This window comes from Mytilus californianus, unplaced genomic scaffold, assembly GCF_021869535.1.
Source record: "Mytilus californianus isolate M0D057914Y unplaced genomic scaffold, xbMytCali1.0.p SCAF_26, whole genome shotgun sequence".
Lineage (NCBI taxonomy): Eukaryota > Metazoa > Mollusca > Bivalvia > Mytilida > Mytilidae > Mytilus > Mytilus californianus.
This window is the reverse complement of record NW_026262675.1, coordinates 2538549-2563463: the sequence shown is the minus strand read 5'-3', so window position 1 is coordinate 2563463 and position 24915 is coordinate 2538549. Positions and strand designations below refer to the sequence as shown.

Below are 24915 nucleotides of genomic sequence, written 5' to 3'. Positions count from 1 at the left end.
TTCTTAGCGTGCAGAGAGCTTGACACTCTCTACACGAGGTATCAAATTGAAACGTCCCCATTCCGACCGCACGTGGCTCTGAATTCATACATTTCGCACAGCAAAGCGGACGCCTGACTTTGGCAACAGTTTTACTCTAAGAACTTAAACAATGTATTGGGAAGGTCCAGGAAAGATGTATACGTGAAACATGAGGTATGGCTTGTATCATATTATTTGTATTGTTGGTTTTTTTTGCATTAGTAGCAGATGAAAACGATCATCGAAACATGTTTTGTTTTTTTAGTAAAACATTGTATTAAAAGTTGTGGTAAGGTCGAGCGGTTATAAGCGTGTTCATTGGGACAGTCCTATGTTTAAGTAGTTGGGAATATTTAGGTAATACCATGTCGACAATAAGTTGTCAGACCATGCAGTGAAATGATCCAAAGCGCAACAATGGTCAGATTGTTTCGGCGTTCTTTGTACTCGGAAAGCCCAGCCAGACAACAAATTACAATACAGTGATTTCTAATAAGATATGTCGTTAGTTAATGTTTGTAGAGCAATGAAGTGAAAACACACTGTGGTGGGTTCAAAACGAACGTACCAGTTGACACTAAAAGTATAACCTAATTTGGGAAAGCATAAATATCCCTTCCGGAGGACAGTAAGGACAAACTTGTCATAAGAAAGAACTGCTCATATGCATGCTCTGTTACATCTGTTAATTTAGTCTATTATCATAGTTGCATCATATTGAAATTGAAATAATTGTTTTAATTTACATATACATGAAAGTAGTCTTCGTTCCGGCTTAACGGAATTAAATGTCTCGATAGAAAATCCACAAAATTACCAATGACGGCAGCAGATACATCAAAATAAAGTTAGACGAAGAGGTAACATAGCATACATACACTAAGAAACCCATTTGCTTACTTTCCTCCAATACGTGTCAAATAAAAAAAATAATGGTACAATTTTTACAACATTGCTTTATTATCGTTTTCATAACAGTGTGGACGAGACCATTTCTTTGCGCGCTCAGATCATCAATTGACTGGGCCAGATTAGGTGAACGTTCGTCTGTAACGCCAACTTATCACGTCGTACTTATAGACAATTAAACTGGGGTCGCCAAAGGTTCTCACAGGAATAAACATGAGCTTGTGTTTCGATCAATATTGAATACTTGAAAATTCTTTACTGGCGTGTTTGCTATGTTTGATAAACAATTTTCAATAGCTTTAAAAGTTACAATGCTATTATCTTTTTTCGGACGTCAAGGAGAGCACCCTAGCAACAACGAGTCTCATAGCAACCAAGGATAAAGGGATGATTTTCCATGTAGTTTTCGTTAACGCATCGTTTAAACGGGTAATTTATTATGGATTACAATTAAACATTGAATTACAAATATTGTCTTATGCTTATACGTCATTTTTGTCACAGTATATCGGAAACTGGAACTTTTCTGCTAACTACTATACTTGTGAAAAACCCTTGGCAGCAGAAACGTATTCATGTCAGATTATGCACAGACTATTCTTCCTTTTCTGAGTGTGTGTGTGTGTTTTTTTTCCCGTCATGCACATACATGAACATTACTTTTTTATCTATTTAAATCCCCACTGAAAAACCTCTGACAAACTAAGTGAACGTAAAATCATTGTTATCGGTAGCCAATGACAAACAAGTTAAAGGTAAATGATTCAGTATTATTAACAACATCCGTATTACAGTTGTCCACACTGTTACGGGAATACCTCTAAGTTGTCTTTTCTCATTTTCTGTATACTAGCATCATGTAGCTAAAACAGACTTTATACCGGGAATTATTGTGTCATAACAAAAAAGGAGTACATCTTTTTTACTTTGGCACAAAACAAACCGGATTCGCTAAGAATCTATTGCACATATGCATTGACCTTGTGTGAACACTGGCCGCGAAATTCTTCAGTATTTAAGTGCATGTTGATAAAATGAAGTCTTCTCGTGAATAATGTTGTAATAAAACTAATATATTTGAGTATTCATATATGATGGTCTGGATGAGGGTCCTTCCTTTTCGTGTTATTTATTTTTTTATGGCATATTTCTTTATCTTTAAAAATAACGCTTCTTCTGTAAAACTCTCATTGAAATGATTTTACTTTTAAATTTATCTTTAATTATATGATTTCTTTACTCTCTACATCGTTCATTTCTGTAATCAGTATTGTATTACCTAATTGGTTTATTTTTTACAGTTATTCTTTATACTTTTGCGCCCCATCATTCTCTATTCTTTACTTTTTTACTTATTTAATTATCTCTCTCCATCAATTTGTATGGCCATCATTCTCTTTTCTGTAAACCCAATCCAGACATAATACATGGGTACATGTTGAAATAAAACGAATAGGAAGACCAAGAGAGACGAAGGCATTAAAATTTAATACATGCGTACGAATGTGTTTTTGGTTGTGTGTATATATGTAGCATTCTACGTAAATCGCATAACAAGGAATCTTTTACATCTTTTTTTATATCAAACCCGACTTGGTCTAAAAACCATTTTATTCGTAGGTCAATCCATTTCCTCGCAACAGAATATTATAGTTTATCAAGCAAGACCTAAACAAATGTATTTATTTTATAAAGGTGTACTGACTTCTTCGTGCTAATCCTATTAAAGACTTAGAGAAATTCCTAGATATGCTTTCAGGTCTACTTAAAGTATAACCTTCATTGGGTTTTTAGAAATTAACATAATCTATTAGTCTTTTGATTAAAGCTATTTATTATTTATCCCCATGAAAATATGGCTTTACTTTTCATTGTTATTCCCTTCGGAAACATATATTAAGATATACATTGCTTTTTCTATCTCATTATATTGATAATTTTCACTGTATTTAACACCTTTATCTTACAAGGATCATATACACCAAAGATTGTTGACCTATAACTTACAGAAATTGAGAAACTTACCAAATTCAGAAAAATAAAATGAAAAATAAATTCAATTAATAATAGATAACTTTAAACACAAATTACGTATGAGTCAACTACTGATGAAGCCGTACTCTGTGATATTCGTTACCCTAAACACGGCAAAAACATCGGACCTGATGTTTGGGGTCATGGGTGATCTCGGGTATTTTTATTGACACATATTTGGGATGTATACATACGCAGCCTCGTCTATTGTGGATAATAATTAGCATGAACTTTCAGATTTTAGTATTTCATAAGTTTTATCTTTTAAGATCTTGCATTGCTGCTCCAGTATTATTGATCATTTTTGCTGTTAACACAGATTACATATTTCTAGATAATAAAATTGGTCGAAATTTCAATCAACGGCAACAACTTCCACTAAGAGTCGATTGATGGTTCAAATCATTTGATATTCTTGTACATCTTTTATTGACGATTATTTGGTGAGGTTCGTGTTGCTTAGTCTTTAGTTTTCTATGTTGTGTCATCTGTACTATTATTTGTCTGTTTGTCTTTTTATTTTTGGCCATGGCGTTGTCAGTTTGTTTTCGATCTATGAGTTTGACTGTCCCTCTGGTATCTTTCGTCCCTCTTTTATTTCTGTAGTTTATAGTTTCCATCTATCTATTATTAAGACACGGGCGTCATTTTTCGTTGTTTGCAATGGACCTTATGCCTCGTTCACACGTTCATTTAATTCAAATTGAATTCGAATAGAATGCGAATCGAATTCGCTTATCGCGTTCACACACTCTTCGTTTTTAATTCGAATTGATTCGAATTAACTAAATCGCATTATCTAATTCGCATTAGAAATGCGTTTTTGTTAATACGAATTAAAAGTTAACGTCGTTTGGACAGTAAAGCGAATTTGACACGCATTGCAATTCGAATTAGAATTTACGTTTGGACGTAAAACGTTTCGAATGCGAATTAAACTAATTCGAATTAGTTAATGCGAATCGAATTCGAATTACGCGTGAACGCAGCATTAGTGTCGTTTTTTTTCGACATTTTTCGTTGTTTGCAATAGACCTCAGTGTCGGTTTTTCTTCGTCATTTTTTTGTCCCTTTATTTTCTCCTGCTTCTTTTTTCAATGGTTTTCAAGATACTAAGAAAAAAACCACTTAAGCAGTAAAACATGCAATATCAGGTAAAGAACCATTATAAGCAGTCAATTGATTGTAGTTTTCTATGTTGTGTCATCTGTACTATTATTTGTCTGTTTGTCTTTTTATTTGTGGCCATGGCGTTGTCAGTTTGTTTTCGATCTATGAGTTTGACTGTCCCTCTGGTATCTTTCGTCCCTCTTTTATTTCTGTAGTTTATAGTTTCCATCTATCTATTATTAAGATACGGGCGTCATTTTTCGTTGTTTGCAATGGACCTTAGTGTCGTTTTTTTTTCGTCATTTTTCGTTGTTTGCAATGGACCTCAGTGTCGGTTTTTCTTCGTAATTTTTTTGTCCCTTTATTTTCTTCTGCTTCTTTTTTCAATGGTTTTCAAGATACTAAGAAAAAACCACTTAAGCAGTAAAACATGCAATATCAGGTAAAGAACCATTATAAGCAGTCAATTGATTGTTTCAGTTCTATTTGCATTTTTGTAGATCTTATATTGTATTACTGCTGACCATTTTTGCTGTTTTCAGTTTCTGTTTGTCAAAGACTCTAAAATTGGTAAAAAAATGTAGACTGCTATATAAAAAATAAACTGAAAATTTCAATCGTTTAGGCATTATTTCTAAAAAAATATTTCCGTACTCCTAACAACAAAATTATTATATTTAAATTTACCTGTGTACGTTATTTTATTTAACGCCATTTTGTCCAATGTTATAGTTGTCTTGTTGACATTGTTTTACATCTCCCCTTTTTTATTTAATATTGTGTTTATATTGTGTCATAGATCAAATTTATTCGTTTAGTGTATGTGTACTTGTTTTTGTTAATATGTCTTTTTGATTGAGTTAAGCCATTTCAATTGATATTTTATAGTGTGTCTTTCTATGTTGTAATGTTACACTACTATTTCAGATTAGGACGAAGGTTGGCGCCTGTTAAGGTATAGAACCACTAATTCAGGCCCGGTCGGAAAAAACATACAAGAAAGTAGTACATATTTGAAACAAAATAGTTCCTACGCATAGCTGTATCTTTGTCAATAGTGGGAATATTTGGGTAGTTTTAGTATCAAATGAAAGCTTGGGGACTTGGGATCACTGTAGAACCCTTGTTGAAAGTTTTATTTGAATAATAAAGAAGTATATGAAATTTTAATAGGAGGGCTCATTTGGCCTGTTGTTCAGATCAGGATTTCCTGTTTTTGTACTATCAAACTTCCAGGAACCAGTACGCTCTAATATGCAATTAAAGGTATGTTGATTTTTTCAGCACAAGTCAGCATAAGGTACTGACATGAAATAAGTACCACTTTATTTGAACTTAAAACAAAGTAGCCATTTATGCTTGAAATTGCAGAATTTAACATAGAAAGCAATGGGGCTATGAATTAGTGGTTGTATACCTTACGGCAGAATGCATTGAGTGTGTAGTTAAAGGTAATATATTTGGTTAGCTTGTTTGTTAGCTGAACCGTGAAGTCATTATTAGGTTAGGTAAACTACCCTCCTTTAAGAGTAGACTAGTCCGAGCGATAACCAATCTATCTGTCTGTAGGACTATACTACTCCGAAAGGAGGGTAGTATACATAACCTAATAATGACTTCACGGTTCAGCTAACAAGCAAGCTAACCAAAGATTCTACCTTTACCTACACACTCAATGCATTCTGCTGTAAAACGTTTAAACCCGCTGCATTTGTTTGCACCTGTCCTAAGTCAGGAACCTGTTGTTCAGTGGTTGTCGTTTGTTGATGTGGTTCATAAGTGTTTCTCGTTTCTCGTTTTTTATATAGATTAGACCGTTGGTTTTCTTGTTTGAATTGTTTTACACTAGTCCTATTTGGGCCCTTTATATATTGCTGTTCGGTGTGAGCCAAGGCTCCGTGTTAAATGCCGTACTTTGACCTATAATTGTTTACTTTTTACACATTGTGACTTGGATGGCGAGTTGTCTCATTTGGCACTCATACCACATCTTCTTATTTCTATATTACGAAAGATCTAGTATTGGTAATATTTTTGCTCGCCCAAGTTTCTGCCTACTTGTTATAGTTTTCAAGACAATAAGTAAAACATAGATAACTAATATTGGTAAAAAAATCGTTATTAATTGAAAGTTTTGGTTGAAATGGACATGTAGTTTTCTCGTTTGAATTGTTTTACATTTGTAATTTCGGGGCCTTTAATAGCTGACTATGCGGTATAGGTTTTGCTCATTGTTGAAGCCGTATGGTGACCTATAGTTGTTAATTTCGATGTCATTTGGTCTCTGGTGAAGAGTTGTCTCATTGGCAACCATACCACATCTTCTTTGACATTCTAGGTTATTTGTCGGTGTTAGATTTTCTCCATCTACTATCTTTTTTTTAAATTAGATTTTGTAACGGCTGTGTTTTACTTAAGCTATGGCGACCATGTTGATTATTTGGCGAAAAAAATGCAAACCTAATAATAGTTACCTTAATTGTTATTCAGGTCAAGGTTTGTGTAAATTTCAGTGGTTTCAGAGTAGAAGATATTTTCGTCTGAGGAAAATATTGTTTATTTGTTGAAATTGGCTTTGAATTAGCTTTCGGTAATTGCAAGTACTCTTAGATCAGTATACTCTGTGTCTTTAAGCTTTTTGGTAAGGTTTTTTCGTTCTTTGTACCGTGTCTTTAAGCTTTTTGGTAAGGTTTTTTCGTTCTTTATACCGTGTCTTTAAGCTTTTTGGTAAGGTTTTTTTCGTTCTTTGTACCGATCTGATGAGTCAAGCCCTCTTCAACTGATTTTTACAGTTTCTTCCTATATTGTGTTGTTACACCACTGTCCTAGGTTAGGGGAGGATGATTGCTCACAAATATATGGAAACAGGATGCGGCCAATTTTGCATTGTCGCGTTTGTCATTTTTCAAAGGCGAAACTGCGAATTCGAGAAAACATCACAACGCAAAAACAACCGGCTTGTATACAAATCGTCGTATGAATCTTATAGTGTTATATGTCCACTTTTGATAGAAATGAAGATAGCTATATGTTTGAGATCCAAGTGCAATGGTCTAGGCTCCGTATACAATTATTATACGAGATTTCTGCACTCTACGAGTTTTTGTCATAACTACACTGTTCTTTCTCCACTCCCGTTGGATTATAAAGGCTTGGTGTCGTTTGCTGCTGTGTTACATATTCGTTTTTCGTTCATTATTTTGTTCATAAATTAAGCCGTTAGTTTTCTCGTTGAATTGTTTTACATTTGTCATTTCGGGGCCTTTTATAGCTGACTATGCGGTATGGGCTTTACTCATTGTTGAAGGCCGTAAGGTGACCTATAGCTGTTAATGTCTGGGTCATTTGGTCTCTTGTGGAGAGTTGTCTCATTGGCAATCATACCATATCTTTTTATAATTATTCATGTAGTTAGTTCATAGAAGAATATTTTATAGTGGGTTTTTAAACTTTAATTTCAATTTTGAGAACTATTACCAAATGGAAATTACATCATTAATTTATATATGATTCACACAACGAAATATGTGCAACACCGTCACATTCTTTGTGTGCCTGTTTTTCATTGGCTGTCGTTTGTTGCTGTCTGCAATACTAGCAATTTGTTTTTCGCTAAAAGATTAACCATAAATCAAGCCGTTGGTTTTCTCTTTTGAATTGTTCTACATTTTGTCATGCCGGATGCTTACTATACGGTATGGATTTTGCTCATTTGTTGAAGGTCGACTGATATGTGGAGCAATAGCCCACCTGGTCACAGTCTTTTTCAAGGCAAGCTAAATTTGAGATAAAAAGTGACTTTGTACAATTTTACAATAATTCTAAAGATTACATTTCACCTATTACTTATGGAATCTTAAGAAACTGACCTCATCACGAAAACTTAAGGTTGGTGACAGAATCATGAAATGTGGTCAAAGTCAAGTTAGTCCCGTTGACAGACATGCACACCTTGCTAGGATTCCGTAAACCTAAGACTACTTCAACACATAGTAGTCTCAGTGTAAACCTCTTTGCAATTGGTGTCCGACTCGGAATACGAATACGAATACGTGTCATACATGTTATCAATAATAAATATTAATTATTACCATGCTAAATTACGGTGGGAAAAGAATCTTTCGTTCAATAGATATACTATTATGACGGGAATGACCTTATTATCACGGTATATGTTTTGGGGATTCGAGGAGTGTTATTTCGTTGATGAACGCAATCAGACGAAGTTCTATTCAGCTAGTATATTACATTTTACGCTAAATCCTGTTGCTCTTCTTTATACCAGATTATCGTTTACTGTCAATATTTTGAACAAGAAAAATGCCATAATCCACTTTTTCAGGTTAAATGGTAGTTTACTAAATAAAAGGGTGGGAAGGATATATAGTATTTTAGATCACGCGAGTTTTTTTTCATATTTTTTGTGATTTTTATAGTTTGTTGGAGAACATGTGCTTTATGTTACCTTATTTTTTTGTTTTTTTTTATTGTCCATCATCTATGGAGTACGGAATTATAATTTTCCTTTGAAATGATTACTTTTTGCATTTCCCTGTTCACATGGATTTCAAAGATAAAAGCTAATATAAATTATCATTCAGGTTGTTTAGAACGCATCATTGGCCATCAAATTCATTTTGAATAACCTATCAGCATGTATTAACTCCTAAGCCATGTGAAAGATTGTTGTTGTTTGCTTAAAGACTTTAAGTCCACTGGAGAATAATTCATGCATATAAAGGACGATAACAAATAAAAATAAATCAAATAGATCGGTTCTGCAAAGAATTGGAGACCGGGATGGAAGGTTGGACACTAGTTTAAAAAGACATTCCTATAATCATCTCTGTCAAACTGGATTGCTTAATCACACAGGCACTTTGGTACAGGATTTAGATTTGTTTTTTCATTGTTTGCACTGAACATTCAATTTTCTATTGTTATACCACATACTCAACACTAATAAGCTGGTCTTACTCAAGTTGTTTTGGGTTAATTTATCCACTCCGATACAATCCCTTATTCAACTACCCATAATTAATAAATGCTCCGCCGAGCGCAGCTGGATACGACCGCAGAGGTCCAACCCTGAACAGTTGGGGCAAAAATGGACACAATATTCGTGCTTGATACAGGTCTGAATTTGGATTGAAATTAAATGTTTGACACATAAAAGGTTTCTGACACAGAATAACTGTAGTCAAAGAACTTAGAATTGGTTATATGATTTGAATTTAAATTCAATTTTTTGCATCTGTGCAATTAACTATGCTGTTGCGAATTGCCCCCCCCCAAAAAAAAAAAAAAATTTCACCCCCTTGTTTGGCAAATTTTTTTTCTCACCCCACCCCTTTTTTTTGAAAAAAAAAAAAAATTTGAAGAAATTTTCTTTTTAATTTCTGATATCTGTAATGAGAAAAAAAAATCCCCCCCCCCCCACAATTTCTTTTTCAACTGCCCCCCCCCCCCCCACCCAATTTTTTTTCACCTCCCCTTTTTCCAAAAAAAAAATCTTTCCCTCAAGATATGGTCATTATCTCAATTCAAATTTCCAATGGAGTTTGCAATCATAATTACCCATTTAAATACATCATAAAAGTCTTAAAATAGAAAATGACATACATTATCATGTCTAAAAATAATATATCTTTAATCAGCATTTTTATTAGTAACTTCTAAAACTAAATTGACAGCTAATCACCTCAAGACAATACATAATTTTAAAGCAGTGTAAGGGAGGTAATCCAAATTTAACATTGTACTTAGGTGATTGTCCATTAACAAGGAAACCCTTGTTTTCCCCCTTTTTTGCCCCAAATTCCTAAACGGTTTGAGCCATTACCCCCCAAAGCCAATCCTAACCATCCCTTTGTGGTATGGAAACTTGTTGTACAATTTCAGAGAGATCCATACACCGTTCCACAAGTTATTGTCTGAAAACTAGAAAAATGCTTATTTGGGCCCCTTTTTTGGCCCCTAATTCCTAAACTGTTAGGACCATAACCCCCAAAATCAATCCCAACCTTCCTTTTGTGGTTATAAACCTTGAGTTTAAATTTCATAGATTTCTGTTTACTAATACTAAAGTTATTGTCTGGAAACCAAGTGTCTTCGGACGACGACGTTGATGACGACGTGATACCAATATACGACCACAAAATTTTTTTGCGGTCGTATAAAAACCATTCATATCATTTTGACTGAGTTGACTTATAAAAAAGAACTGCAAAAGAGAAAACATTTGATCCTCAAAGACCAAAGATGGATAGATTGGTGTTAACATTCAGTGGGAAATATTACACGCATATCAGGACAAGATGTGATATGCACATATACACCATAGGTGTGTATATGTATGTATTTGTTGGTCATAAAAGCTCAAAGAGCTTATGTTATTGTTTTGTCAACTTTAAATAATGCTTTTGATTTGATGAATATGAATGACTGTTACCTGGCCTGAGTGCAGGAGATTGTTGATTTGATCTGATATTTGCTACATTTAGTAAAAAGGGCATAGTCTGCTTGGCTGGGAGTTGAGATAATTTGCCTAAGTGCGGTGATCTGTCTTCCTATGGACATTTCTGTGTGACCAGTATACAGATATTGTGACCTGCTGTGCAATCACTGAGACAAAAGGTTAAAGCCAAAAACCTTAACTGACCACTCTAGGATAAATCAATGCTAACTGTTAATAATACGCAATCATAGTTAATCAAAAAATCTTAACATGACCACTGGAGCCTGAAAATAAGGTCAAGGACAAGAGACAACCTTTAAGATGCCTTCATAAAACTTCCCCTACATACCAAATCATATTATCAAAAAAACTCAACTTAGAAAATAGGTGTGACAGTAATTACATTGTTGATTTTAAATATTTACGTTTTTCCAATACAAATCATTGCTTGGCACTAATTTTCAAAGTGATTGGCAATATTGTTGATGTCAATTAAACCTCCTTTGACACAAATTTCATTTAACTTACATGAGAAATTAAGGTGCAAAAACCATTAGAGTGTTTATTTTCCATTTAATCTATATGAAAAATAATCTATCAGTGTTGAATTTTAAACTTGTCTGTCATATTGCTGATGTCAACTTCGACTGTACATTTCATTAAAACTGATGAGAAATTTTCATACCAGGATGTTTATGATGTTCCCCAACAGTACTAGTTGATTCTATAGACAAAATGCAGTTTAAATACTTATAGTAACATAAAACCACATTCTTTTCTACATTATGAATTTCCACTTTTCAGATCATAAAATTATAAAATTATTCTCATGATCAGTGATTGTATTTAAATTGATGGATTTTGCCCTACAACCCCCTTACTTGCTTCCATGGAAACCTTTCCCTTTCAAGGTTTGAGAAAAGACATCCATTCATTTTGTTTGGTAATTTGTTAGTGGTTCATACATGTTAGAAGCTTTAAGTGTTTACAATTAACTGAAACACAGCTGACACAATGTGACGTAAAAGTAGATGTGCATGATTTAAGTACAGGTATGATTGCAATGAGAGTGGAAAATTATGAGGAGTGCAAATTATACAGGCCCAAGTTTTGACTAGACTAGAAATAAAACACCAAAACATTTTATAACATGTTGTAACAAATAAATTTCTTAATACTGTTTAAAACAGCGCTTCCAATCAACTGCCATCATTTCAAATTCTTTTCTTTGTGCTCTAGTCCACTGTCCTTGTTTGTTTGCTAACTTAGCCTGGTTTAAGATTTCCAAAGCCCTTCCATTAGAAAGTGTTTTTTCTCTAGGCAGCAAAGTTAATACCTGCTCTGATTTTGTGATATAAGTAATGATTACACCATCATTTTGCAATTTATCATGTTTTTCATGGGCAACTGCATGACTGAGAGCTGAGGAGAATGAATCAAAATATCGATTGCATGCACTACAAGAAAACTGTGCTATTTGATTGCTTGATGGTAGATCATATGGAAAATGATTGTGGGTTTCCCAGTGTTCTTGAATATTATTTTTTTTTAGTCCACATTTCTTACAAACATTAATTTTTCTTGGAATAGGGATATTCACCACATTGTCTATTTTACCGAGACAATATTTGTCTTTATCATAATTGCTACTTTCACTATGTTTGTATTTAGCATGCAACTGTACAGTCCAGATAGAGGGCATAATAGTAAAACATGTAGGACAATACGGTAAAACAGTAGCTTTTTCTAAAGACAGTAGGATTGCATGTTCCTTTTTAACAAAGACTGGCTTCAATTCACCATCTGAAATGCTGATTTTAACAATACTAGCAGCGTTATGTTTTGTACTTTCTAAATGCTCCTCCATCAATTGATAACTTTGTTCCTTTTTCTTACTGACCATGAAATCGCAAAAATCACATTTTAAATATTCCCACAATTGCTCATTTTCATGTGACGATGACCAAGTTTCGTCACCATCAACATGTTGACTGCTTGACTTTTCTTGTTTTAAATCTGTGTTATTGTTTAAACAGTCTAACTCACGACTAGCAGTTTGGTTTGTGGTGTTCTGTTGTTTATCAGAATCAGAATCATTTATCAGGATCAAACGTGTCTGAAGAGTACTTTCTTTTTTCATCTTTCTATCCCTTAATTCTGAGTCAAATTTATCTATCTGGTTTGTTTTAGACTTATTAATGTCCTCTTCAGTTTTATTATCAGAATGAACACAACTATCAGGTGAGTAACAAATGGCCTTGTCAAAATCAGTAGCTCCTTTAAATGAGTCTTTTACTTTAGTTTCTTCATTGTGATGTAATAACTTTGTGTATTTTGCAAGTGGAATGTCCTCATCTGCAGGATATACAATCTTTCTTTTATGATATTCTTTTTGCTTTGATCTTGATGCAGAAGGCTCCTCATACACACTTTCTTCTTCAGATTCTTTTTCCTTTCTTTGAGATCTAGTAGAATACCTACTCTTTGATTTTGTTTTCTGTTTGTTCTGTTTGAGAGTATTTGTAATAGCTATCACTTCAGTTTTATTTCTGACTTTCTTTTCTTCTTCTTTCTTTGTTCTTTTCTTTTCTACATTATGAACCTTTTTACACTTTATTGAACTTCGAGTACTCCTAATTGTTTTGTCAACATCACTATCTTTTTTCGAGTTCGGAGATTTCATTTTTTTTGTCTTTTTAAGCTTACCACAATTTTTATCTGAATGTTGTATTTTCTCCGATTTAGATGATTCACTATCACTTACTAATTTTGAAACTGACCTTACAAAATCTTTGTAAGTAATAGATTTTTCTTTGCAATTCTTTGTCTTTGCACCACTTTCAGACTTCTTATCTAAGCCTGAGTCATTTTCATCACATTTTGTTGCAGAAATCTCTTGAAAGTCAAAAGGATTTTCTTCTGTGACACAGTCCTCAACATCTTTTGTATTAATAGTTTGTTCAGTCTCATAATTTTCTTCAGATTTGACTTCTATGCTTAAATTTTGAATCTGAAATAGATTTGATTCTTCTGTCTGGCTTTCAATTTGATCTGCTTGATTCTTTTGCAAATTTCCTGGCAAATTAATATTGAATTCACTGTACTCTGTATTAATAGCAAAATTTTCAGAGGAAGGTTCTTCTTTAATAATAAATTCAGCATTTATTGGTTTTGCTGTAGAAGTTTCATTTTCAACGTCTAAAGATATGTCAACATTTGGATCATCATTAAAGTAACCAGATGAATCTTCTGGTTCCCCCCTTCTTTCTCGTGATTTGTCTTCCAATACTTTGTCTGTAGTGTCTTTTCCAACTGTGCACGGAGCTGATTGTTTCCAATTTGAATAATTTGATCTGCTGTTTCTTTTTTCAAAAACAAAATCGGAACATTTTCTTTCAATAGATGTCAAATATTTATTTAGAGTTAAGTTTCTTCTCAAATCATTCATCAAAGCCTGTCTGGTATTCCACATTTCATTGATTGGGTATCTACCACTATATCTCATCTGTTCACCTCTATCAATCCAGTTTCTAGACATTTTCCTTAAAAATAAATATACATAAAAGCAATTCATATTTTTTTTAAATACACAAAATGACAACATCATAACAATGCATCATGCTTTCCTAAACCATTTAAGACATGATTTTATTTATTATGACAAAATTTGCTTAAAACTTTTCAAATATGACCAAACCCAAAAATATCCAGATAAATCCTTGAAATGAACACTGACTGTCACAAACTAATGATCCTGATTTGGTACATGCACTTTCTAAATATATTAGTACATTGTAGGTGTTAGTCCAGATTTGACAGTACCACAAACATCCAAGGCCCCACTTGTACGACAGACTTACAGTTCCAATTCATCTATTCCTTTCAAGCAAAACCCAAAACAAAAACATGAAGTTACATGACTTATAACATTGAACTTCAATCTTTTACTAGATGTATTTGAAATGCCTGGGGGCATTCTAAGGAACACTTGCATTTTTGTACATTTATTTATAGGAAGGTAACACTATTTTCTTTTTCATTAAAAGAAAATAATTTTAATTTTGGATGTAACACGACTTCTGATTGGCTGAAAGTTTTTTGTCTATCAGCTCATAGACATAATTTTATCATGTGACCGTGACGTCATCAACGTTTTTCCTGATTTTCTCCTTAACAATGCAAGAGACTGTCAGAGTGACAGCAAACTGGATTTTCCTGCAAAGGTCAAAGCCTGAACAGTTGAGCAAGTATGGACACAACATTTAAGCTTAAATCAGCTCTGAATTTGGATTGTGATTGAATATTTGACACAGCATACATAGGCGGATCCAGGGGGGGGGGGGGGGGGGGGGGCTGTGCCCATCTTTTGTGGGGAAAATTTGGTTGATTATATAGGGAATCACTGAAGCATGACTGGAGCGGGCTCTCCCTTAGGTCAGTCAGCGGGCTCCCCTTATGAAAAGTTCTGGATCCGCCACTGGCATAGGTTTGTGACACAAAATGAATGTGGTCAAAGAACTGAAAAATTTGAAATCGGAAATTTACCTATTATGGTCCATTTTCCAAAATCTAAGTACATTGTTATAGAATCAGCATATCAACATGATCAAAGAACCCCAAGAATTCAATTTTTGATGAAATCAAACAAAAGTTTAATTAAGGACCCTTTGGACCTCAATGTGGTATTATTTAATTAATAATGAAAATAAATACAGGTTTAGATTCAGCATTTCAAAGAACCCTATATATATTCAATTTATGTTGAAATCAAACACAGCATAATTTTGGACCCCGATTTGGACCAACTTGAAAACTGGGCCCAAAATCAGAAATCTAAATATATGTTTATTAATAGACAAACCAAGCTTAGTTTTTAAAGGAATTCGCTTCATCAAAAAAAATATATAGCATTCAGAAAATAAGTTTATACAGAATAACAAAACAAACCTACCACAAAATTCTTCAAACAATTTACCAAAGAAAAGAAGAAAAACAATCCAAAATGTCATTTATCATTAATACAATATCTATTAAAAATCTATAAAACTTATCTGTAATTATCTTCAAAATGTCTAATACTGAACAGTAAATTTCAAACTTTATTTATAACATCCTACAGATCTTATCATCATCAACACTTAGGAAACAGAAAATTTTCAAATAAATCTGTCACTCTTAGACTATTTTCATATTACCGACTTTTTTGACTCCGGATTATATAATTTGTCGACTGGTTACCTTGGACATCATGGTACCAAGTCAGGTAAGAGCAAGCTAAAGAAGTAAAACCAAGCTTTCAATCGGTACACTTTTGGGGGAAAATTACCTGGTTAATATTTTTTTTTCACTACAAAATCATCGGAAAACAGTAAATTTTCCCCTCAAATTACACCAATTATATGTTTGATTTTACTTATTTTGGTTGCTCTTACTTGACCGAGTACCATGATGTCCAAGGTAACCAGTCGACAAAGTATATAACCCGGAGTCAAAAGTCGGTAATATGAAACTCCGGATTATATACTTTGTCGACTGGTTACCTTGGACATCGGTCAAGTAAGAGCAACCAAAATAAGTAAAATCAAACATATAATCGGTGTAATTTGAGGGGAAAATTTACTGTTTTCAGATGATGTCCAAGGTAACCAGTCGACAAATTATATAATCCGGAGTCAAAAGTCGGTAATATGAAAATAGTCTATAATTGTGTGATAAGATATTTACCAGTTGCTTTGTTATCTGATAGCAGGTGAAAATTATTTAAAAACACCTAATGTCATCAAAATTTATAGAATTAATAGTTCCTAATATTTTTTCTTTCATTTGTCACAAACTAATATAGATCTGCAACTTATCTATCAATGTCAACAATTTTATCTACACAATGTAATGTAATGAAATATATCCTTTAATAATAAACTGTTAACACAGAGATATGTCTTGCCTGTTTGTTATTTTGATAATGCAAATGTTGAAATTAAAATAGCAATACTTTAACATGTAAGTTATGCAAATATTTAAAGTCAATGAACCATGACTAAGGTACAGGGCTAAACAATATCCATGGAAATGAGATGTGCCAATGTTTATACAACTGTAAACCAAATACAATTGACTTTTTGTAAGTCGTTCCCTTTAAACAAACCTAAACACAAACATTAACTTGTAAACTATGTAAAAGTTTCAAAGTCAATAGACCATGAATGAGGGGGCGGGGCCAAATAATCTCCATGGAAATGAGATATGCCAATGCTTATACAACTGCATACCAAATATCATTGACCTATCACTAATGGTTCCCCATAAACTGACCTAATCACAAACTAATACATGAAAACTAAGCAAAAGTTTCACAGTCAATAGACCATGAATGAGGGGGCGGGGCCAAATAATCTCCATGGAAATGAGATATGCAAATGCTTATACAACTGCATACCAAATATCATTGACCTATCACTAGCGGTTCCCCATAGACCATCTTCGCTAGCCAAGGGTTACGATCCACTTCCCTCCTCTCCACCCTTGGCAGATTGAGATAGAATTTCGGAGACACAAGGTAATGATTTTCATTGGTTGCAGTCGAAACTCGCTGCATCCAATCAAAAAGCGCCTATAACATGATCACGTGTAAATGTAGAAAGTGTATGTAAACAATTGCCATGTGCTTATTGTGCAACAAGTCTTTACATCCCTAAACATACGACTATATTTAGTGACAATTTGAATGTTTTTAATCAACTAATAGAAGTTCCTGTGTATGTTTCTTGCACAAATGCATGAATGTCAACGTATATTTTCGTTTCCTGCTTTACCAAGTGTGTAGAATCTAGACACTACCGTGTTTTTACCTCCAAATTGAAGAGTTCAAGTGCTACCATTGGTCAAGAATAATGTATTCGGAATGGGCTTGACTTTAATCTACCAAATACCTTCAAACTTTAATTGAATGTTCCTTATGGTATCTAGTTTATAAATTTTATCCAAAGTTTTGATCCATCGACAAACATGGCCGTCATGGCTAAAAATAGAACATAGGGGTCAAATGCAGTTTTTGGCTTCTATCTCAAAAACTAAAGCATTTAAAGCAAATCTGACAGGGGTAAATATGTTCAAAGCTCAAGATCTATCAGCCCTAAAATTTTCAGAAGAACCGAACAACCCATTGTTGGGTTGCTGCCACTAAATTGGTAATTTTAAGGAAATTTTGCAGTTTTTGGTTATTATCTTGAATATTATTATAGATAGAGATAGACTGTAACAGCAATAATGTTCAGCAAAGTAAGATCTACAAAAAAGTTAATAGACCAAAATTGTCAATTGACCCCTTAAGGAGTTGTTGCTCTTTAAAGACAATTTTACACAATTTGTTCATCATGTTTGCTAACATTTAAAAATCTTCTCCTCTGAAACTGCTGGGCCTAATACTTCTAAACTTCAACTGAATGTTCCTTAAAATATCTTGTTAATAAATTGTATCCAAAGTTTTGATCCATCAAAAAACATGGCCGCCATGGCTAAAAATAGAACATAGGGGTCAAATGCAGTTTTTGGTTTATTTCTCAAAAACTAAAGGATATAGAGCAAATCTGACATGGGGTAAAAATGTTTAATAGGTCAAGATCTATCAGTCCTGAAATTTTCCAACGAACTGAACAACCCATTGTTGGATTGCTGCCACTAGATTAGTAATTTTAAGGAAATTTTGCAGTTTTTGGTTATTATCTTGAATACTATTGAAGATAAAGATAAACTGTAAACAGCAAAAATGTTCAGTGAAGTAAGATCTATAAAAAGGTTAATGACCAAAATTGTCAATTGACCTCTTAAGGAGTTATTGCCCTTAAAAGACAATTTTTCACAGTTTGTTCATCTAGTTTGCTTGCCTTACTTTAAAAAATCTTCTCCTTTGAAACTGCTGAATCAATTTCAGCCAAACTTGGGCTGAATGAGTTTCAGAGTATCTAGTATAAATTTTGTATTTTATTTCCTTGTATGTCAAGAAACATGGCCACTATGGCTAAAATGAAACATATGGGTAAAATGCATTTTTTTGCTTTTGAAGAAAATATGACAGATACAAAGAACATTTTTTAAGCCACTCATTAATATAAATTGAAAAGCAAAAATAATCATTGATAAAAGATTTAAGCAAAAAATTACAGGTGAGGGATTCAGGCTCTTGAGAGCCTCTTGTTTAGGTTATTTCTTCATAAACTAAAACAGAAATAAATGTGGATAGTGTCCACATGTGGACACAGATGATGCCCCCGCTTGTATATCATATAGTTATAAAGGGACATAACTGAAGAACGGTAAAAGTGACACTACCCAAATTTGAACTTGATCTGAGTTTTGTGGTAATAAGCATTGTGTGTAAGTCTCATAACATTTGGTTGAGGCTAACTTAAGTAGAGAACAGAAACTAAAAATTCAGCAATTTTTCTATTTGTAATGACGCATAACTCTAGAACGGTTGTGTATAAGTTTTACAACATTTGGTTGAGACAAACTAAAAAATTCAGCAATTTTTATGTTTATAATGGGACATAACTCTAGAATGGTAAAAGTGTTGCAACCTAATTTCGTACTTAATCTGTATTATGTAGTAATTAGCATTGTGTATAAGTTTCATAACATTTGGTTGAGGCAAACTCAAGTTAGAGAACTGAAACAAAAAAAATGTACTTGATCTTTACTGAGTTTTGTTGGAATGAATATTGTGTATAGGTTTCACAATGTTTGGCTGGGGAAAACTTCAGTTACAGAATGGAAACTAAAAAATTTTGCAATCTTTCTATTTATAAAGGGGCATAACTCAATAATGGTTAAAGTGACACTACCCAAATTCAACTTGATCTGTGTTTTATCAGTGGTAGTCAAAATTAAACATTGCATTGTATAAAGCATTGATTGTAGTTGATTCAACTATAATCATGGTCAAAGGAAGATAACTCCAATTTTAAAAATATATTATTTAAACTTGATATTTAGAAGAAAATAAAAATTTTGCAATTTTTCCTTTATAAAGGGGCATAACTCTAGATCGGTTAAAGTGACACCACCAAAATTCAAACTTGATCTGTGTTTTGTGGTAATAAGCATTGTGTATAAGTTTCATAACATTTGGTTGAGGCAAACTTAAGTTAGAGAACGGAAACTAAAAATTTTGCAATATTTCCTTTTATAAAGGGGCATAACTCTAGATCGGTTAAAGTGACGCCACCAAAATTCAAACTTGATCTGTGTTTTGTGGTAATAAGCATTGTGTATAAGTTTCATAACATTTGGTTGAGGCAAACTCAAGTTAGAGAACGGAAACCAATTTCGGGACGTACGGACGGACGGACGTACGTACGTACAGACGGACAAGGGTAAAACTTAATGCCCCCTCCGGTACGGCGGTGGCATAAAAATATTACAGTCATTCCTTAAGTAATTTTTAAATATCAATATTTCTGGGTTTTTTTAAACTACTTCATAACAGACCATTGGGTCATGAAGCCCTCCACTTTTTTTCTCTGATACATGTACAATGGTATATTGAATAACATAAGTAAGAATTTTCCATGTGTTTACTTGTATTAGTCTGCTGGAAGACATGTAACACAATTGTGACACACTATTCTGACTTTTTATACGAACTTGATACTGAAGATTGGGGTTTCAAGAAATAAGTTATTTACCAGATGAGAATATTAATTTAGATGCTCCAAGCAGCCTGATTTTCTCATCTAGTAAAGTTAAGCCAAATTGATTTGAACACAAAACTGTGGATACAAAAAATATTTACAAAAGTTTTCATTTTTTTTTTCATAATCTAGAATTCCATGAATTCTCACTGTATTGATGACCCATTGGTGGCCTTAGGCTGTTTTCTGCTCTTTGGTCAGGTTTTTTTCTCTTTGACGCATTCCCTGTTTCCATTCTCAATTTTATTATATCCCATAACAGGTATCAATTTACAGTGATAAAAATTAAACCTTGATTTACTGTCATGGTGCAAACATTCATGTAAAAATGTAAAAGGTAACATTTTTCTCCAAGACACCATGACTGAAATATCATCTGGAACCTCGTGCATTTTATATTTTATATTACGTACTGTGACATTTATATCAAAAAGTGTATATCTTAAACCATGTAAAACTTGAGAAACCACACTAAATATACAATGTTGTCCCTCCTCTCAATCAATCTTGACAATGGTATACCATAAAAAAACTTTTTTATAACAAGTGGACACTCTTAAATTTAAGATACATGTAGTCTAATTAATGTCTTATCAACGAGTTTTATCCATTTTTAAAACTTTTTCTATTTAGTCATGAGGGCTGAAATAATAAATGAATAGCAAAAAAAAATTTCATCTTCTCATTGTTTGACTTGCCTTAAGGTAAAAAATCCTATAATAACCTATTTAGGGTATTTAGGGTATATTTATTACAGTCAAAATGGATATAAATTTACTGTAGTTTAGCAAAATTTGAAACGTGCATTTGTTTAGGTCAATAGTACATTTGAAGATACTTTTGGTTAGCAACTTTTCAAGAAAAAGAGTAGTTGCTAGATTGATCCCACTAAAAACAGCATCTTCCAGCTGAGGATCAAACTCATAACATCCAGCGACTCTTTTCACAAAAAATCTTACGATTAAAATTGATCGTAAGTTATACTGAAATGTGTATGACTTACGAGTATTTTTACTTTTAAGATTTTTTGTGAAAAGAGCCGCAGGTATTCAGAAAACTTGTTACAAAAAGTTGTTGCCTTTAATGTAATCATTTGCGCTTTGAAATATTTTCCCTTGAATCTCCCAAAATCTTTTTGCACAGTAAATTTTTAGCCTAAATGGAATATTATAACCTATTTGGGTGATTGGGTTCAACCTGTTTAATTCTAACATATCTAACTAAAGCTAAACAGGTCATTGTTGTCTAGGGAACCATAAGAAAGTGCCCTTAACAAATGGTACCCACATTTATTTCTTTTTATGCCCCGCTACAAAATGTCCGACCGGATAAGGATACATTGTTTGTCCACCTTTCTCCTCGGTTTTGGAGGTACAACTTCAATATTTTGTAGGATGTTCATACACATAATGAAGGTGTGCATGGCCACAGGATTTTGATTTTTTTCAAATATTGTGAAAATGACAGGTAGTTGGACTTGGTAATTTTTTTGGTACTAGCTGCATAAAGAGATCATGGTTTGTCCGGCTATCTCCTCCTTCAGTTACATCATCATACATAGTGTTAAATTTATAATTTCCTATGGTCAGGCGAGGGGATCATTTGTGTCTTACAGACAGCGTAACAATTTCATGTTGTATGCCAACACCACTGTTTGTCAAATCTAAAATATGTGGAACTATACTCATGCATATGGCAGAGCAGAAAGGGGGAGGGGCATTGTTCATATCTAGTCTTGTAATGGTATCCAGGGTAACTTGGTAAGAATAAAAATACACAGAAAAATTCGGCATATTTATAATTTTCTATTAAATCCAGTAAGCCTTTAAATAATTTTCTTTTACTTTTGTTAACACTGCCATAATGATGAAAATGCAAGTGCATGTGAAACAAACAAAAAATTCTGGCATGACATTTGCTCTGCTGGAACTTAATTCATAAGAAATATGTTCCACCAAATTTGATATCACAGAAAATTTATACCCGGAATATATATTATAAGGAAATATGTTCAAGCACTGTAAAATTTGTTTGGGAACTAATTTTTTGACCAAATGTGAAATAAGTGCCAGAACAAAAATCACAACTCCATGAATTTTGTTCCATTTATTAAACATTTTAAATGTTTAAAATGAAAGAACCTTAGTGAGCGCGCTCACATACCCCACATCCCCACATTGTCATTGGAGAAATAAAATAAGTGTAAGAAAAAAAAATTGTATCAGAAAATAAAATTGAATCATAATTTCCTGTCAATATGCACATCTACATAGTATGTCCTTATTATCTACACAGTTTCATGAAGTTCTGTTGTGTGGTTTGAGAGGAGTTGCGATGACAAAAGGTTGCAGTAGTATATTGGGCAAATAAGTTCAAAGGGGCGTAACTCCTGGAAAAAAAATTGAATCGTAATTTCCTGTCGATATGCACATCTACGTAGTATGTCCTTATTATCTGAAAAGGTTTCATGAAATTCTGTTGTGTGGTTTGAGAGGAGTTGCAATGACAAACTGTTGCAGTAGTACATTAAAGTAAATAAGTTCAAAGGGGCGTAACTCCTAGAAAAATAATTGAATCTTAATTTTCTGTCGATATGCACAACTTCATACATTGTAGTATGTCCTTATTATCTAAAAAAGTTTCGTGAAATTCTGTTGTGTGGTTTGAGAGGAGTTGCGATGACAAGAAACAGGACTGACGGAGGGACAGACAGACGGACGGACAGACAGACGGACGGGTCAAAAACATTATACCCTCCGCAACTCGTTGCGTGGGGTATAAAAAGGGAAATACTTTCCTGTGATATACGTTTCTAATGAATTTATTTCATAGAAATCAATGAATAAGTTCCGCTCAAACCTATTTCACAGAAAATAAGTTCCTTTGCAACATATCTTACAGCGGAACATTTTCTTGTACACTTAAATGATAATGCAAGCAGGATGCTGTAATGAGCTTGCATGGGGTACAATTGCAATTGAAGGCATGACTGCAACTCTAGAATGAAGAATAGAAATAAAAGCGATGGTAATGTATTATAATTTGTATTTGTTAATGTTTTATGTGGTATTCATCCTTGTTTCCTGTTAACTGTCATGGGTGTTATAATTTAACGTGATGCATTCACCTTATATCAAGCATAACATTCCATAGTTGTACCTGACAAATCTAATATTCATCATTGAAGTCTTTAAACAACACAAGAACATTCAACATATGGTAAATCTTTTAGATATTCAAATTACATGCAAGTCAGCATATATCTTGTACATAGATAATAATAAATATGATTAAAAATTTTGCTCTACTCCACAGGCTCCATATTGGATGTTTACACTTTTTATTTATTACATTATCAATATAATAAAATTGAGAATAGAAACGGGGAATGTGTCAAAGACTTTAAGAGACAAAAACCCGACCAAAGAGCAGAAAACAGCCCAAGGCCACCAATGGGTCTTCAACATGTTCAACACAGCGTGAAAATCCCACCCCCGGAGGCAGGCTTCAGCTGGCCCCTAAACAAAAATGTGTACTTGTTCAGAGAAAATGGATGTCACGTTTTTATAATGTACTTGAATGATAACTTTAAACTCACTGATGACAATGCTCAGTATCAAAGATAACTTGCATAACTAGTGGAACATATTTCACCAGGTAAGGAACAATTCTCACAAACCCAGAACTTATTTCACCAGGTGAGGAACAATTCTCACAAACCCAGAACTTATTTCACCAGGTAAGGAACAAATTTCACAAACCAAGAACTTATTTCACCAGGTAAGGAACAAATTTCACAAACCAAGAACTTATTTCACAATGTAAATTGTGGAACTTATTAAATAGCATGAATAGAGATGGAACATATTATATAAAAATTATCTGTGAAAAAGTTCTCCCAGAATATATTTCCTGTGATATTTATTCCACTGAAACTTTTTTCACAGGAACAAATTCTGGCTCACACATGTAGTGTAATGCGGGTTCAGCATCATCAACTAACCAAAAGATTCCTAAATCAATTGCAGATTATTTCATCTTAGTACGTTTTAAAGATTGGGAGTTTTCCTGGGTACCTTTAATAACTTTTATTACACCATGGGTACTTTTCCCCAACATAAAACGTACACACTGTGACAGGATACAACAATTACCCGTTCAGCTTAAAACTAAATTTAACAATAAACACTAACAGGATATATTTTTTTTTAAATCAACACATATTCATTTTTAATACGGTCACCTAGTGATTTTTTATTACTGATACCTGATTTTAGGTATTATACATGTATATTACCTTTTAGTGGGGAAAATAGTATAAATACCCATTTGATTTATGAGGATCTTCCCCAATCTGTGTCTGTGATAGTCATGATTATCTGGTTGTCAAAATGTGACAGAGCACCTGAAGAGCAGCCATTGTTTTAACTGTAGCTGTCTTAAAATCTTTCCTCAAGTTAAAAGCTGTAACATTGATCCAAAAAGACTCTTTATATATCTATTTACCTCAAATATTAACAATAAACCTTTGCAAGGGATGCAACTCTGTAATCAACAAAATATGTCCGTTTGATCCGTATTTAACTGCTACAAGCTGTAATACAATATCCCAAATTTCACCTTATTTTTTTTACAAAACACACAACCTAATATATAAATCAATATGATTATTAATTCGAAATGTTAGTTTTCTTT

At 33.3% G+C, this 24915-nt stretch overlaps 1 protein-coding gene and 1 long non-coding RNA gene across 3 annotated transcripts in view; one reads left to right on the top strand and one right to left on the bottom strand.

Moving 5' to 3' along the window:
• Positions 1-8187: 8187 nt before the first annotated feature.
• The window catches only part of LOC127732684 (uncharacterized), a 54038-nt gene continuing 37310 nt past the window's right edge, over positions 8188-24915 (top strand). Inside the window, exon 1 of the long non-coding RNA XR_007996379.1 lies at positions 8188-9250. This is a non-coding gene — a long non-coding RNA (uncharacterized LOC127732684). The remainder of the gene's footprint in view (positions 9251-24915) is intronic.
• LOC127732676 (titin homolog) lies at positions 11658-24820 on the bottom strand. Of its 2 annotated transcripts, none has more exons than XM_052241846.1 (2): positions 24727-24820; positions 11658-14073 (listed from the first exon to the last, which is right to left on the bottom strand). In XM_052241846.1, exon 2 carries the CDS (start codon positions 14067-14069, stop codon positions 11703-11705), a length of 2367 nt encoding a protein of 788 aa, XP_052097806.1. In that variant the 5' UTR covers positions 14070-14073; positions 24727-24820; the 3' UTR covers positions 11658-11702. The 2 variants fall into 2 exon arrangements, with proteins under 2 accessions (XP_052097806.1, XP_052097807.1); XM_052241847.1 differs by lacking the exon at positions 24727-24820 and adding an exon at positions 24546-24720.